The 17,805-nt window shown below is 37.0% G+C and overlaps 2 protein-coding genes across 3 annotated transcripts; one reads left to right on the top strand and one right to left on the bottom strand.

The window, feature by feature from the left end:
• Positions 1–6,449: 6,449 nt before the first annotated feature.
• Positions 6,450–11,988, bottom strand: LOC109072128 (ATP synthase subunit alpha, mitochondrial). Its single transcript, XM_042778599.1, has 11 exons — positions 11,796–11,988; positions 11,012–11,090; positions 10,733–10,902; positions 9,237–9,410; positions 8,966–9,132; positions 8,581–8,881; positions 7,418–7,642; positions 7,231–7,338; positions 7,003–7,147; positions 6,759–6,909; positions 6,450–6,676 (listed from the first exon to the last, which is right to left on the bottom strand). The coding sequence occupies exons 1-11, from the start codon at positions 11,853–11,855 to the stop codon at positions 6,598–6,600; spliced, it is 1,659 nt and encodes a 552-aa protein (XP_042634533.1). The 5' UTR covers positions 11,856–11,988; the 3' UTR covers positions 6,450–6,597.
• Positions 11,989–14,222: 2,234 nt separating this feature from the next.
• LOC109072111 (HAUS augmin-like complex, subunit 1) lies at positions 14,223–17,778 on the top strand. Of its 2 annotated transcripts, none has more exons than XM_042778597.1 (9): positions 14,223–14,366; positions 14,796–14,970; positions 15,088–15,223; positions 15,481–15,615; positions 15,718–15,841; positions 16,549–16,614; positions 16,923–16,994; positions 17,472–17,519; positions 17,649–17,778. In XM_042778597.1, the coding sequence occupies exons 1-9, from the start codon at positions 14,346–14,348 to the stop codon at positions 17,703–17,705; spliced, it is 834 nt and encodes a 277-aa protein (XP_042634531.1). In that variant the 5' UTR covers positions 14,223–14,345; the 3' UTR covers positions 17,706–17,778. The 2 variants fall into 2 exon arrangements, with proteins under 2 accessions (XP_042634531.1, XP_042634532.1); XM_042778598.1 differs by having other exon boundaries at positions 17,459–17,519.
• Positions 17,779–17,805: the final 27 nt, after the last annotated feature.

Below are 17,805 nucleotides of genomic sequence, written 5' to 3'. Positions count from 1 at the left end.
GTAATCAACAGCATGCCAACACACTCCGAACCCAGAACATTCCAAACACAAAAGGTTACAACAAAAGAAAATGTCAGTAATTTCCAACAATTTGGCAATTTCCAAACCTCATAAATATTATTCTTGCCATTTTCTCAGAACTGAGGGTACGGGGTAAAAGTAGAACAACAGGCTTTGATTATCAGCTTCTGTTGCGTGTTACGCTGCAGGCCGGATGGACTCGCGGCGCTGCGGATCAACAGACAAATGTGAGGCTTTAGAAGACAAGCAGCTCAAATGTGCAGTCACACGCTACAAACCTCAAAGACACATCAGCGGAGATAGATGAGAGTGTGTGATGGATAACATTCAGGGATGTGTGTTTGTCACCGCGTGTGCGTGTGTGGTGAGGCAGGTCGCACATGGAAGCTATTATTCAGGTACTTGGCGTCCTCGCACACAAACACACACAGGGATAGTGTGCATGTGTTTGGGAAAAATGCTTGAACAAAATCGGGCGAGTTTAAAGGGGTCATATGACGTTGCTAAAAAAGAACATTATTTGGTGTAATGCAATGTGTTTATGCAGTTCACATTATTTTCCACATACTGTATATTATTGTTACTCCTCTATGCCCCGCCTTTCTGAAACGCGTCAATTTTTACAAAGCTCACAGTTCTGAAAAGTGAGGTGTTCTCTGATTGGCCAGCTATCCAGTGCATTGTGATTGGCTGAATACCTCAAGCGTGTGATGGAAATGTTACCCCCGTTACCATACTGTGATGTCGTGTCCCGGCATGACGAGACAAAACCAGTAAAACCCATTATAAACGAGGCATTTGTTGCATCCAGTGGGGACATAATTACTGATTATAATGACTTATACTGTCTTTTTATAAGTTGCGTTGCATCGCGCCACGTAAACACAAAACCATGACTGCATTTGTGATCGGAGAAATGACAAACAACAAGAGCTACTCTATCATTTGAATCATCAGTGGCAAATTCTTTAAATATGAAACATACTTACAGGCTGTTAAACGTAAAACACCTTTATCTCCATAAACAGGTTTCAGTGTGGCAACCCCAGTAGCTTTGAACACGTCTTACATCTCTTAACTCAAACAGACTGACATTCATTCCACGCTTAATTCCAAACTAAATCCAAGCTAGACGTCTGGATCGTTGTTTGTAACACTGGCATCGGGAGAGAAGATGTGTAACTCCTAAAAATATTTTCTCGGGAATGTTAGAAAGCGAGTCAAACAACTAAACACACCAAAAAATTTGTTTACCTGGAATGAACAAGAGGGGAAAAAGTTCTGGAGGTCTTCTCTTATAAACAACACAATTTGTTATATTGGGGATTATAAGCATGACTTTCTGTCAGATGGTGTCTGGGGGCCAGGTGGACCGGATCTGGTGATTTAGAGAGCTTTAGTCAAAGAAAACCTCTATGGAGACTGAATAGGTCACACAGTGTAGGTAAATCACTATCAGATAAATGGAACCAGCCCCAAAACACTGACATCATCGCTGTAATGAGGTAATGGTCACATGATGTCCATTAGGAAAAATAAATAAATAACCCTCTGTGTGTGTGTTTAGACCAAAAAACGCTTGACTAGATTATCTTGCTTTACAGTGGAAAGGAAATGACCTGATGTGTGTGTGTTTTGTATTATATAGTGTATGTGTGTGTATAGTGGCACATAGATAATGGCTTTCACAGAAGGTGAAGCAAAAACACAGGAAATGGAGCAGTTTTCCAGATGGTTGCTCAATTCTGGCTGATTCCACTGTTTAAAGCTTTCATCTCACCGATAAACAGCAATAGAATAAAAATATATGGCCTCTATGAAAACATTTGTAGTGTTCTGATGATCTTCTCCCTCTGGAGATCACATTTAAAGTAGCTTAACCTATTTTTATACCCCCAAAGGGCATTTCAAGGAGTATTTTGCATACAAAACAGAAAATTATATACTCAACCTCGTCTCGTTTCATACCCAATTGACATTCTGTGGAAGAGCGCTTTAGACGAATGTTCACGCTGCTCTGTTTCATACTATGAAAACATATAATGGTGACCAAAAAGTATGCCAAAGCTCCATAAAAGCAGTCTATTCAAATCATAGCCAATAAAAGTCATTATTCACAGAAACTTTTCCCCTTTTGGTGTAGCTCTCCAGTCACATTTCGAATAACATTTATTGATGAATCGTGCACAATAAGACCAGAAACAACATTAAAATTAAGAAAATAACCTAAGATCCTTTTTTGTCATTTTGACGGTGTAACATTCTTATGAATTCAGTTTCATGATTTTTGGCCATAAGGAAATAGAAAAAATATTAAAGTCAGGATGTAATGGAGGTAACACCAAATCTTTTCTTCTGCATTGTGACATATATTCCAAAAACAACTAATTATCGAAAAATATTACACATTTTTGTATTACAAATTGATATGTAATTGTATAATTAATATAAAAAAAAAAAAGCATGGTTGAATTTTTCACAATAAGATCAATAACATGCATTTTAGAAAATCGATAGGGTTGATTTTACTGTAGTTTCATGCCATCTTTATTTGACAGATCCATGCGCAGAGTATCAAAGATAACAAACTAATAAAAAATACTGGAGTTGAAAAACACAAGATGATTTATAAAAAGAAGATGGAAAATGGCATCAGGACACAAGTGAAACCAATATCTGATGGCAAATATGGAATTACAGATGTGGATGTGACAGTTTTATTAAGAGGAAAGTAAAAGAACAAAACATATGTAAATAAAGCCTAGTAAAATTAGAGTAATAAGTCACTCTAAGTCATATGACAACAGCAATACAATAAAAGACACAAATGTTATAGGAAAACTCAAGAATGAACAATTACTTCATCACGTAAGCCAAACTATAGGCTGTTAACATTACATTAGTATATCTGTGTATAATGCTACTCATGCAATCAAAATCTAGAATCAGTGCTATCTGTTGTATAAATGGATTTATTCAATATCTGTGTCTCTTTGTTCCTCGTCATTAAACCTGAATCCCCTCTTATCCACATGTGCTGATGTCTAGATTCTCAGACGTGGATTCACCACTAAACCTCATCTCAAATGACGCATGCTCGTACAGCAGGCCTGGAGCATCCGGTCTGGTTTAGAGATGCGCACACACACACTCCAACATCAGACCTTCCGAGTCCTCAAGCCAAGAGTGTGTTTGTGATATTAAAACGTTCTACCACGGGACATAATAATACCAGAGCCTTTACACATGTGTGTAAATATAACAGCAGAGCGTTTACACATGGGAGATCAGTAGATTTGTGTGTTTGTAGTCGTAAGCTGTTCAGTAGAGGTGTGTGTACTGCATCCCACTGATATATAACATCTCCTCCAGCCCAATAAAGAGGCACAGCATTGTATAAATACACTCTTAAGAAAAAATGCTTCTAAACATGGTACCAGATTAGGGTTTTAAAATATAAAAAATCCTTTCAGTCATGCCGTAGAAGAACCATTTCGGTTCCCCAAAGAGCCTTTCAGGGAACAGTTCTTAGAAGAACCATGTTTTTGTCCATGTGAAGACATTTTATTATCTAAAGAATCTTTTTCAAGTGTACACTCATAAAAATAAAATGTTCTTTACTGGCATCAATGGTTCCATGAAGAAACTTTAATATCCCTGAATCTTTCCATTCGTTAAAAGGCTCTTTATAGTGGAAAAAGGTTTTTTAGATTATTGAAATGGCTTTTTTAAGAACTGTTCACTGTAAGGTTCTTTAGGGAGCCATAAACGTTTCTTCTACATGTTGCTGTGAAACCCAGTTTCGGAACCTTAGATTTTTTAAGATTTTAAAAAAGCGTTTGTGCATTGAAATTGTCCCATGAATATTAAAAGTCATTCATGGAACCTCAGATGGCAATAAAGAAGCTTTATTTTTAAGTGTTGAACCCTTTTTTTAATAAAGCTCCATGCTTTGAAAATTCTGTGTAGAACCTTAATGGTGTTAAGAACCTTTTTAATAATACATTTTATAATACATAATACATACCAACCTGGTAGGAAACCAGTTAAGATTTGAAAGTTAAAATTCAGAAAAAGAATCAAGAAAGAATGAAAGAAATCAAGTACCTGTTGAGGCTGTGTTGACGGTCTGTGTAGGAGGATGGTTCAGCTCCAGAAAATCAATAATGAGGTGGTTTTGAGGTGAGTTGGATTTTTTTTTGAGTGTTACAGATTTAAATACAAAAAGGCGTTTGAAGAAGCCTAAATTCTGATATGAAAATGATTCTTCAGGACGATATGGTTCTAAATAGAACTCTGGTGCTGTGTTCGAAATGCCATACTGTCATACTACGTTTACTATTTCTGCAGTATCCAGTATATATACTGTGCAGAGTATGCAAACTTTTATTAAATTTATAGACATTTTAAGAAGGATAACAAGTACCTATCAAAAGAGCATTTATTTTAACAAGTGTGTTTTTGAATGGTTGAGCTCCAATCAATAATGAGGTGCTTTGAATTTTTTTTTTTTTTTTTTTTTTGAGTTATATAATTAAAAAACCAAAAGGTGGGGGGAAAGAAAATCTTAACACAAAGAATCGGTTCTTCAGGATGATGTGCTTTTAAATCAAAGTCACTGTGAGCAGAGAACCTTTAAAAAAACATCTAACACACACTTGCCAAGATATAAGCTCGGCTTGTGCTCATACAGACTTTGAAAAATGTTTTGTGGTTTGATTTTGCAAATTTAATAATTGGATCCAGCTGTGTGATTATGACTAGAGAAGCGGAGAGAACAACATGTAATGGTACTCTGTCAACGGATGCTTGAGGGTCTGTCTGTGTGTGTGTGTGTGTTTTCTGAGGTACATTATATAAGTAGCTATAGGACTTGAGCTAACTGAGATGATGTTTGTGCGTGTGCTCTCAGAAATAATGATTCTTTGCAGAAGAACAATATAACTTGTGTACTGTATATAAAGAGAAAGTTCTGATACTAGAATGCAAAACCTACTTCCAGTTAAGTTCTGTTTTTAGAGTGTGTATCTAAAGCAGTCTCTGATGTTTATGTAGGTGCACATTCACATATGATTACCATGTAGAAAGGAGCATAATGTTACAAACATCTCTATATCTCATTAGACTTTAAAAATGAAAGTCAGTTCTGTATAGTGTCACTTTCCAATGTGAGTATTTCTCAGCCAGTAGAGGGCGTGTTATGTTCCATTACCTACTGCAGGACTTCAGTGTGTTACTGCCAAGGGGTCAAGTTTTAGTAGGTTAGCATGAGTTAGATATCATAACTTTATTATCTGGAAACTACAAGCATATTTCTAAATTGACAGCCATTCAAAAGTAACCATATTATAATTTTATTTTTTTTACCAACCGTTGACGAAACCTTGATCAGCCACTACAGCAAAAACAAATTGCCATCTTATATGTCCTGAAGTGCACTGTCTGCACCTGCTGGTAAAGTCATGAAACACAAGCACTAGTGGAGAAGAGCTTTACTTGACTGTCTCTAGTGGCAGACTGTGTAACTGCTCTGAAATGACATTCAACTGAACTGAAATGACCTCAGCTATATTAAAACTAGTGGAAGAGACCCAAAAACAAGGTTAAGAGGTTTGAAAAACTTCAATTCCAAACCATTTTCATTTTTCCAGGCAATGCAACCATCAGACAAGGGGAAAAAAAAGTGTCCCAGATTTCAGCTCTCAAGCAAACCTCAGATTCTTTATGCAAAACAAATCTCTAATAGGACCAGGAGTGAAGATACTTTTTGTAAAAACAGACCATATGGCTGACAAACATTACTATTTGGAGAATAAAAAATAAAAGGGTCAAGTTTTTTGTACCTGCATAAGCAATGCCATGCTGTCAGCAGATGTGAAATCTCATGACTCATGACATTTCATATAGAGACAAACACAAGGGCACAGCAAGCCATAATTCTCGCTTTACATGTTTTTTTGTTTTTAAAATCATTAAAGCAATCATTAAAGAACTAAGTGAAAACATTAACGGAAATAAAAAGCATGCATCCTAACTGAACAAAAAACCCTGAAACTAAACTGCTTTACATTTATAAAATGCCACAAAGACTAAAATAGTTTATTTACAGTGATTGAAAACCAAATTAGAAAGTTGAAGCAATAAGACAAGGTACATATTAAGAGAAAAAATTGTGGATAGCACTTGATAATGCAGAATAAATGTTATGTTACTAGAAAATGACCAGTTGACAGGCCTGCATTTTTTAGATGCACAATCTGAAGATAAGAAATTTAACAGTGCTAAAAAAAAATAATAAAAAAAAAGAAGTCTATTATGGCATTTAATAGCTATATGCATCTTAGAATAACACTAATTAGAAAATAATGATAGATACAACAGCTTTCAAACAATCACAAGAACACAAAATAAATAAAGAGGAACAAAGATGGAGTTGGGAACAGTTTATTCTGGGTTAGGAGATTTCTGTACATCGAGGATCAAGTGCCACTTGAATGTTTCTTTAGGGTTTGTATAAATTTAAGCAGAAGCACTATGCAAACATTGACAGCACATTAGCCATACAGGAAACAAAGTCTACTCAAAGCTTGAGATGAAGTTGAGCACGATCTGCTTGAGTTTTGTGTCAGAGGCCTCTGAAATCTTACCGTCGGTCCTGAAACACAAGAGTATAAACATTTAGAGGTGAAACAATGTTCACTGGCTTTCCTTACACAGAATTGCTTATGAAAACTTGCCTGATGGCTGTGAGCAGATCCTGGTGCTGGCTGATGACGTGCTGAAGGAAGGCTTTCTCGAATTTGGTGATCTTGCTAGGATCCATCTTGTCTAAGTGTCCTCTCACACCAGCATAAATGACAGCCACCTGCTCCTCAATGGCCATGGGAGCTTAATGAGACAAAACAGCACAGGAACATTACAAACCAGTAGTTTGCGAGTGAACCTGTCCTCCTGTGCAGTAGGGGGCAGCGGTGTACTTACAGTACTGGCCCTGCTTGAGCAGCTCTGTGAGTCGCACGCCTCGGTTCAGCAGCTGCTGTGTGGCAGCGTCCAGGTCAGAACCGAACTGGGCGAAGGCGGCCACCTCACGGTACTGGGCCAACTCCAGCTTCATGGTACCAGCCACCTGTAGAACAAACAGCCGGGTGTTTAATAACCATTTTGACATTGAAATGAGCTCAAAAGCATCAAATGGGAGCCAAAACGAACCTGCTTCATGGCCCTGGTCTGGGCAGCAGAGCCGACACGGGACACGGACAGACCCACGTTAATAGCGGGACGGATACCCTTGTAGAACAACTCAGTCTCCAAGAAAATCTGCATTAAGAGATTGAGAACATCAGCTTGGGAATCAAATCATTGATTGTGCAGAAGATCTGCTTGTGTGGTTGCTCACCTGTCCGTCAGTGATGGAGATGACGTTGGTGGGAATGTAAGCGGACACGTCTCCGGCCTGGGTCTCGATAACAGGCAGGGCGGTGAGGGATCCACCACCGAAGTTGTCGTTCATCTTGGCCGCTCTCTCCAGCAGACGGGAGTGCAGGTAGAAGACGTCACCGGGGTAGGCCTCACGACCGGGGGGACGACGCAGCAGCAGGGACATTTGCCGGTAGGCAACAGCCTGAAGAAAGCAAAGTTGACCTTTATTTTCTGCATTCAAACTCCAGACATGTAAACTCCTTTATTACAATTTAAAAAGCATCCTAGGATGCATTTAATGAAGTTGGGAGAGTCTAAAGCATGCACTTGGTGGTCAACACTTTAAATTTAGCATTTTTTTGGTTACTACATAGTTCCTATTAATGCTGCATGATTTGGGGCTGGTGTTAAATCAGTCTAATGGGTCTGATGTAAACAACTGAATTCAATATTTTAGATGTGTGTCAGATTTGTTTTTTTAGTAATCCTGAAGACCTTTATTAGCTTGTTCAGGTGTGTTTGATGAGGGCTGGAGCTAAACTCTGCAGGAAAGTGGAGATTTAGGGCCAGAGTTGAGAAGCCCTGATTTAGGGATTTTTTTTTTGCTTGTTTCTAGTGATGCACAATTTGGCCAAAATTCTATATTTTAAATACAGCTATAAAATAAACAAGTATTTTATTTTAAATGCAATGACATATGCACATTATACAAGTGCATTTAAGAAATGACTATAACGGTTTATGGCTGTTTTAATTTCTTCCTTTTCCAAACATTAAACTTCTTCGAAATGCTGCAAATGCACATTTAAGTGATCCACTGAAGTGATTGTTAAATGCACATTAAAGCGTTCCAAACTCAGTAAATTCTGCCTCATGCAAACTGCATTTGCTCTGTGCAAACACTGGCTTATAATGATCCGCTCACATCTAAGAGCAGACTGCTGCGCTTCATGCTGAAACACAGGGATATTTCATTAAATGCGCACAAAGCCATATTTAAAATTCAGTTTTATTATGATTAATCATGCAGCTTTAATTACCATATAGTTCACGATTATAAAATGTGGGGGAAAAGTACTAAGAACAACAGTAACTGTAAGAACAGTATATGTGACCATAGCTTTAGTACAAAGTCATCACCTGTTTGGAAAGATCGTCGTAGATGATGAGGGCGTGTTTGCCGTTGTCTCTGAAGTACTCGCCCATGGAGCAGCCGGAGTATGGAGCCAGGTACTGCAGGGGAGCGGCATCAGACGCAGTGGCGGACACCACGATGGTGTACTTCATGGCATCGGTATCCGTCAGCCTCTTCACCAGCTGGGCCACGGTGGATCTCTTCTGACCGATGGCCACGTAGATGCAGTACAGCTTCTTTTTCTCTTCAGTGCCATCGTTGAAGCGCTTCTGGTTGATGATGGTGTCGATGGCAATGGCGGTTTTGCTGGGGGAAACAAATTCAAATGGATGACCAAGCTTAAATAAAGCAAGCATACATTCACGCATCCATCAAGTCACTTCATCTTACCCAGTCTGTCGGTCTCCAATGATCAGCTCTCTCTGGCCACGGCCAATGGGCACCAGACTGTCCACGGCTTTGATGCCCGTCTGCATGGGCTCCCTCACAGAGATGCGGGGAATGATGCCAGGGGCCTTCAGTCCCACACGCCTACGCTGCTTAGAGCCCAGGGGTCCCTTTGGAGGACAAACAGAGATTTGTCAACTCAAGTGTGATAACTACTGGATAAAGAAATCCAAAAGGAGTTAAAACGATGCACGTATCCAGTTAGTGGTCAGACCTTGCCATCAATGGGGTTTCCCAGAGCGTCCACGACACGGCCGAGCAGCTCCTCTCCGACAGGAACATCCACGATAGCCCCTGTTCTCTTGACGATGTCACCCTCCTTGATCAGTTTGTCATTACCGAACACCACAACACCAACGTTATCAGCCTCCAAGTTCAGAGACATGCCCTATAGAGAGATATGAAAGAGTCTTAAACCTAAAAGCCAGCAGCTGACCAAGAATAGATACAGGATCACGTTAGAATTTAAATATTAAAACTAGATCAATCATAAATATTCTTAATACAGTTGTTTCTTAGTGTATCATTTCATTTAATCAGATTTTTAAAATTTGCCGTTTGTATAATAAAAGCATTATTCAAATAGTCCAAACATTTAGAAGCATTTATACTACATTTTAATCAGATTATTTATGCTTTTCTATTTTATACTGTTTTAAACAACCAAACTTCTAAGATTCATCACTAATGCACTATAGCATTTTATGTAAATATTTAACAAGTCAGACTATTTAAAAATGTTTTTTCACTAATTTATATAATTTTATTTAATTAATCAGATTTAAAGGGACAGCTCACCTTTAGTTGCTGGTCCCCAGGAGTTTCATGGAAACAACTGAAGGTGAACTATTCCTTTAGGATTATTTAATACTACACTATTTTCTTTTATTTTTTTATTTTTTTAAGTATTTAACTAGTCAGACTATTTAATTTTACGCAAAGTCATGTACGTGAAGAAAAAAAATAACGACTTTATTCAACAATTCGTCTCCTCTGTCTCTCCGCAATTGCTGAATAAAGTCATTATTTTTGTTTTCTTCAAGTACATTCAAGTATTCTCGTCGCTTCGTAACGTTACGGTTGAACCACTGATGGCAGATGGAGTATTCTGACGATGTCGTCCATACTTTTTTGGACTTTTGACAGTGCAATTTACTTGGCAGTCTATGGGACAGTCACAAGCCTCCCGGTTTTCATCGAAAATATCTTAAATTGTGTTCTGAAGATGAACAAAGCTTTTACGGGTTTGGAACGACATGGGGTTAAGTGAATAACGACAATTTTAATTCTGGGGTGGAGTATCCTTTTAAAATGAAGAAAGTTATTAACATAACTAATATTCAAAATGGTTTGTTTGTTTGTTTATTAAGTTTTTTACGCCATGTTATCATCATGGTTATTTACATGGCAAAAAAAGTTCAGTATCATCCATAAGATTTACATTATATAAAACATTTCAACTTAACATAAGATAGAAAATCTAAAATGCATTCAGGTGGTACATTTTCAAATATTCCATGCAAGCATGTTTCTGAATAAAAGTGTTTTCTAGCAGCATCATAAAAGTTACAATTCAACAAAATCTGCTTAATAGTCAAAAGGAACTATACGTGAAAGACACAAAGATGGAACTTTTGTTTTTTAAAGTTGGCTTGGTGTGTCCCAGCTTTTGAGCATCTAGACTCCTTGACGGCTCAGCCGCGAACTCACCTTGAGGCCGGAGGAGAACTCCACCATCTCTTCGGCCTGCACGTTCCTCAGCCCGTACACGCGAGCGATACCGTCACCGATGGACAGCACACGGCCCGTCTCCTCCAGATCAGCACTAGTATCGGCTCCAAGAATCTTCTCCTCCAGGATGCTGGACACCTCCGCTGTGCCTGAAAAACGATTTGCAAACTGTTTTGAGCATGCATGTCTAAATGGCTCAAAAACAAAAAGCAAGACATAAGCAACAAACTAAATGCAAGTCAATAAACGCATCATAACCTGTCTTCTGCAGCCATGGTCTGGCAGTGTGCAGGTTCTTCGCTCCAACGCATGCAGCAGCAGCAACATTCTTGGAAACCTGTAAATGCAAATATACTGGTTAGAATCCTACAATGATAAAGTTATTAATACACACAACTTCAGATTGAAAAATCCAAGCTTGCTGCATGCGAGCCCTTGACCTTCACGCGCCATCAACACCCGCGTCACAGGAGCTACACCCATTCTTCCTTCAAATAAGAGTTTAAAAGCACACCAGCTACAAATAACGTTACTAAATCAATGTTTGGACATGTAATATTTGATTTGCAATCTCATTGCGTTTAGTGATCACAGTGCGGCATCATGTCGTCATCCAAACTTCCGCATAAATGAAGAATAACCTACAATGCAACAAAAATTAATATATATATGGATGCACTTAAACATTAGACTTTAACAAATCACCAAATTCACCAGAGTAAAGCCAGTGACAGCTGATATGTCATACACCTAACGTTAGCAAGCATTTCCTGACCTTCAGTTAGGAATGTCATTCATTGATCGTAACCGTGCTAAACATGCAACTGCATGTATATAATGTATTTTAAATACACTTTTAAAGCACGTAGATTCCGCTCCCTTAAATTACGCACAGCTGTAGCTGAAAACGAGAATCAAATAAAGCTAAATGAAACGCAAGGCCCTGCTTAATGCAAGATGGCGACGTGCACCCGCACGCCTTTCACCAGCGCTGACATTCACCGGCGCGACTCTCGCTTAAGCGCCATAAAATGAGACTTACGAGTCCGGCCCGTCTGGGCAGGGTGCGGGCCAGAGCCGCCGCGACGCGAACGGAGAGCATGTTAACGGGTGGTTTGTGTGGCGGGAGAACGAGCTTGTATCCTCCTGCAGCGGCCGGCGGGATCGCGAGGAGCTGAGTGAAGGAAATGGAGGTCGAGAGCGCTGCTCAAATAAGAAACGTCATGGGCAGAACCCGGATGCAGTTCTGAGCGAGACGGCGGTCTGGTTCTCATGAGAGCACCTGGAAATTTGGTTTGGTACTCACACTGCACACAGTGTGACTCATGGAATATAACTATAAAAAAAAAAAAAAAAAATTATTATTAATAGTGATAATAATATTATTTTAGTAAAATAATAAACAAAATAATCCGTGTGATAATGCTATTGTTTTAACCCTTTAACTGTCACCCCCCATTTTTTAAAATGAGCAGAACACTTTGGAATATAGACCTAAGGTTGGTCTCTTTTTAAAGAAGGAAATTAGCAGATTTTGTCAAAACTGGAATTTTTTTAAAAAAAAATTTAAGTATCAAAAAGTTATAGAAGTTAAAATGTACTGTAAATAAAATGCGCTATATTAATATAAATATCTTACATAAAAGGTTTTACTCTAAAATTGGTATAAAATGAAAGCCTTGTGTCTAAATAAGTTATGTTCCAAATTTGAAGTTGATATGAAAAAAAATTCCTGTGAGATTTTATTTAGGGCGTCATACCACAAACAGCCACTGGGAGCCACCAAAACTCCTTTGAATTTTGTTTAATTAATTTTTCTCTAGATTTCTCTGTCAATTTTACTTCTATCTCAAAATAACCACCAAATATGGAATCCTGAGACTCAGACCTTTCCAATGATATGTTTGTTGCCAAGATTATAAAAAGTTTTGATTCTAAAAGACCGTAACCCAATTACGTTTTGTAATTTGACACTTCCCACTAAGGGGGAGGAGACCGCCATAAGATTTTAAAGTACCATTTCCATGGTAATGCAATGTCCGATTTCAAAATGGTTTTCACAGGATGAATCTTGGGCTTCTAAGATTTTATGGAGAAAAAGGACAACAACAAAAAAAGAGCGCCAAGCGTCCAACAGGTGGGACGGTGAAAGTTAAGGGGTTAAAAATAGATTGAGTATAAAATACAGTTATGAAGCGCGTCAGAGAATGAAATGAAGTACTGTATGAAGAGACAATACTCAAAAATTGTCAAAAAAAGAAAGAAGCTGGAATCTTGTTCGATTTAGTTGATAAATATAATTTAATGTTTTATTTTATCCCACGTGTTTAGTCGTGTTTATTAATATAGATGGTTTACTTTAAAGAATGTTTTTTTTGTATTCTGTGTAAGTCTAAGCTCCACTTAAAACTGATTTCCTTGAATGTAAGTTGTATGCCAATTTGTTCTGTAAACTTGTAATTTTTTGTTATACTTTCATGAAATTAAAAATTAAAAAAAGAGTCAAATAAAATAAAACCGGCAGAGCGTCGTCTACAATAGATTTATGCTTTCGGTTTGAGTGGAAATGTTTTACAGTATTACAGTTAGTCGATCTAAAATGAGCGGTCTGAACTTATACCAAAGTCCCTTTAAGAATACACTTAAAAAAGGGGGACTTTTATACACCTCGCGTTTTTATTTTGGTCGCGCATGCGCACCTGCGCACCACGTTATGTCCATTAAACGGTGTTTGTGTTGATTTAAAAAAGAAATTACATTTACATTTATGCATTTAAAAGACACTTTTTATTGTGCCGTTTAAAGCATATAAAACAGAATAACAAAAATAAAAATAAACAAACATAAAAAATGCTAGGATAAAAAGTATAATATTAGGACTAACTTATTTTGTGATCTCATATTAGAAAAGGTTTCGAAATATATTTTAAGATCAGTGTTAAGAGCAACAGAAAAATAAATGTTCAATATCTTCAGCTGATATGTTACAAAATCTATGAACATATCTGCTAGCAGCTGCGTTTACAGTATAACATCTATGAATAATTTTGTAAATACTTATTTTGCTTTATTAAAAATAACTTATTTATATGGTAATATCCAGTCAGAATACTTCTTTTCAGAAAGAAAAAGTAATAATAATAATTTACTTTTTAAATTATTATTATATTTATTATTTATACATTATATGTCCTTCAATTTAAAGCTATAAAAATAAACATTTCTTTCCATTATTTTAATTTATTCGTTGTATGAAGAATAATTTCTCCGATAAATGTTTTGTGAAATTTATTTTTTTTTAATTTAGCTAAATCTTATATGAGATTCCAATATAATGGTTTTAAAATAATTATATAATATATATAATAATTATATATATATATATATAAAATATTTATATACGTTTTGTTCGTTGTTAGTGGGCGGTGCTTCTGCCTCCCACAATCTGATTGGTCGATTTTTCATTCGGGAAGCCAATGAGAAATGCGCTTAGAGACCCCGGAACTAGAAGAACAAATTCAGTGGCGGGATGTTTAGTTGTTGCTCCACGTTAAGTAAATTTGATTAGATGTGACACACATTTAGTTGGAAAATGTGCGAGAAGAGCAAAATCGTGAGTTAATATCTTTGTAGAATTCATTGTAGTTGTATACAGAACTAATAAAATCCAGAATACGATGTAAATCGCTTCACAAACGCGTAAATGTTCACTGCAGTTCCGTTGTTTGTGTTTACATAGTCTTATTAGACTGGTTGTATAACTTACACTTATTTAAATGCACGTGCTTGATATTATACGTCTCATGAATCACTTCCTTATATGGTAGATGCGAACAAAACAACAGAAAAAATTAAATACCTTGTCACGATTATGTTTTTGAACACGTCCTGTAGCAGTGGTGTTCTTTATAGTTTGGGATAAAATGTAATTGGATATGGTAGTCATTCAGAATCATTTGACACAAATAAAAATTGATTCTTGAATCTCAAAGTGCATGCATGTACCATTTACAGTGCATTTGCATATGCTGTGTCATAACAGGTGAGCCAGTGGCTCAGGAAGGTGTTCGGGCAGCAGCCGGTACCAGAATTTGAGGTGAACACACGCACAGTGGAGATTCTGTACGAGCTGGCAGAGAGCAGTGAGACGAGATGCAGAGAGGCTGAGCTGCTCATCAAGGACCACGAGCAGAAAACAGAAGAGTATGGCAGTGATGGTGAGACTCTGCGACTGTCATTTTGGATGAAGTAGTCTGTCAAATGCATAATGGTTCTGTAAAAGTGCAGTTTTTTGTTTTGGAATAAATTCATCTGGGGCTGCTTGTCCATGACAGGAACTCATCTCCAAGAAGTGCTTCTCCAGGCGGTAGGACTTCAGGCTGGAGGACTTTCCAAACCCGCAGTGGACCTGCTGTCGGCACTGGAGGGAACCGCTGAAGTGCTTAAACTCAGAGACACATCACTTGGGAGGTAAAGTAATACTCTGCATCATAAAAACCTTATTTACATCTATAACATCACATGCAAGAGATGATTTAGGCATGTTCCTGAGTCAGCATGAATGGTGGTTCTAGAACGGCATCCACAGAACCTAATCTTAACCCTGAAATCTGGTCCATAGCTCTGCCTGGCAAAATCACATTAAGCCATTCAACTTATGTGCATGATAAATGATTTAAACTAAGTCTTACATTTGCATTATTGATTTCACTCTCTTGGATATCCAGCTATATGCCTGCAATCAATAAACTGACCAATGACGCGCTGGAGGCAGAGAAAACAGACCGGAGGTTGCAGCGGGAACTTACTGCTGTTAGAACGAAAATGACTGCCGCAGTTGTTCTTCGGAAAAAACTTCAGGAGTAAGAAAACATTTAAATCAAATGTACTCAATTTAATAATTTTTTCTTTATTTATTTTAATGTAATTTATTTAATTTATTTACTATCTAAAACTTTTTCCAGTGATCTGATGAAGATCACACATACGCAGCAGGTGGAAGCAGCTACAGCGGAGGAGAGGCTTCTTAACATGGACTTCATGAAGAACAAATCCAGAGATCTCGCCTGCAGGAATAAGATTGTGCAGGTGTGTGTCAAAATTTTTATCAAGTAGTCGAATATCAGTTTTATATCTTCCACAGGGAATTTGATTTTAGTTATTTCCAGGTCTGGAAAAGTACGGAAAAAAGAAAACGGAGAATTTAAAAATATTTGCATTTCCAGACTTTTGCCCCTGTTTAGTTTTCTGTAATAGAAAATTATAAATTGAATGAAAATAAATATCTTTTAAAAAAGTGTTTTTTCATGGCAGCTGTTTAACGATTCTTTAGTGATTGTCAAACACGACTGAATGAATTCAAGGTGCTTTTTTTGTTTTTGTAAAAATGGAGTGTTTTTTCTCAGGATATTCTTAGCAGGGACATTTGCAAAAACAATTTATACAGACGTTTGTGTGTGCACTTAAAACCATTAATCTTAGCATATAGGACAATGCACACTGATCCATCTATTGTGCCATCAGCACATTTCGTGTCGCCACAGAGGATGCATCAAAAAGGCTTTGATATTAGAGGTACTAGCCTAATGAAAGCCAAATTTTGAGCAAATAGATCTCTATTAATTCATGTGCATCCAAGCTCTCATTTCTTCATAGCAAGATGGCAGTGACACAAAGGAAATGGGTTATGGTCTATAAAATTAGAAAATGTCATGCATAAGCATGCAAAATGTTCTGGCGAGCATGTGAATAGTTTCTCGAGCCTTACTCAAACAGAATCTGTGTGTTTGTAACAGGAAAAGCTGGACTCACGGCAGATGGAGGATTCTCTTACCCATCAGGCCATCGTACAGTTATCAGAGGTGAACTGACTGACCAGATTACAGATTGATGCCATATTCATGCAGCGTCGTAATTACTGAAATGAAATATAATAATGGCAAAAATGATCCATGTGTTGATTTTGCAGTCAAATGACATCAACCTAGACATTAATCATTCCATAAACCTCTTTTGTAGACATTTTTGTGCACATCTTCTATTGGAATTTAAAGTTTTAATATGTTCATAAATGTAAATTTTTTTAAACGAATATACACCGTAACAGAACTGCACTTACACGCTGGTATGAAATGTAATTTAATGAATTTCTCTCATCTTTTATACTTAGAAAATCACAGCTCTGAAAGAGGAATCACTACCCTTGAAGAAGAAACTAGAGCCGTATAGTGACTTGAGCCCTGTAAGTACAACTTATATGAAGAGGACAGAATTATACTGAACATGGAAACCATAATGTGACTTGTGCATAGGAAAGCACTTCTTGGTGTTGTTGTTTCATGTGTGGGTTGGTTAATTAATAATAATTTTGTCATAGCACCATGCACAGTATGAAGGACACATTATACAATAAAATAATCACATCCACATCTAAATAAATCATTGCTAAGGGTTACTCGAATTCTATTATTGTTCTTTTACCCATTTTATTTCAGGATTATTATATAGCTTTCAGGTTACTATAAAAAAAAAGTGACTTGAAATAATTGACTAAAACTAAAATAAAAATTTACAAAAACTATATAGACATAAAAAAAATAAAAATGACAGAATTACCAAAGTGTCAAGTAAAATGAAAAATATAAAAACTGATTCAAAATATTATGTCGATACTAAAATAACATTGGTTTTCGGTTTGTTTTTTTGTTTTGTTTTTTAGAGTCCAGCTCTTGCACGGGTGAAAATCGAGGAGGCTAAACGAGAGCTGGTAATTTTATTTATAAATGTAGTTTTATTTTGACATTTATTATTTTGTATTTTTTAATTTTATTAACCTTTGTTGGAAATCATAATTTTTGAGTAACATGTTTTTTTTTTTGTTTTTTTTACCCCCCAAGCTGCCCTGGATGCCCAGTTGGAGCAGAAAGTGGACTTCATGAACACTTTATTTTGATAATTTAAAATATCTAACAAAAAGCGTGTTAATAAATGTGACTGTCAATGTAATAAACGCAATTCCTCTCCGAGTCTCACGGTGGCGCCTTTTATTTTCC

Source organism: Cyprinus carpio, chromosome A21 (genome assembly GCF_018340385.1).
Source record: "Cyprinus carpio isolate SPL01 chromosome A21, ASM1834038v1, whole genome shotgun sequence".
In the NCBI taxonomy this organism is placed as follows: Eukaryota; Metazoa; Chordata; class Actinopteri; order Cypriniformes; family Cyprinidae; genus Cyprinus; species Cyprinus carpio.
This window is presented reverse-complemented; position numbering and strand designations above follow the sequence as displayed.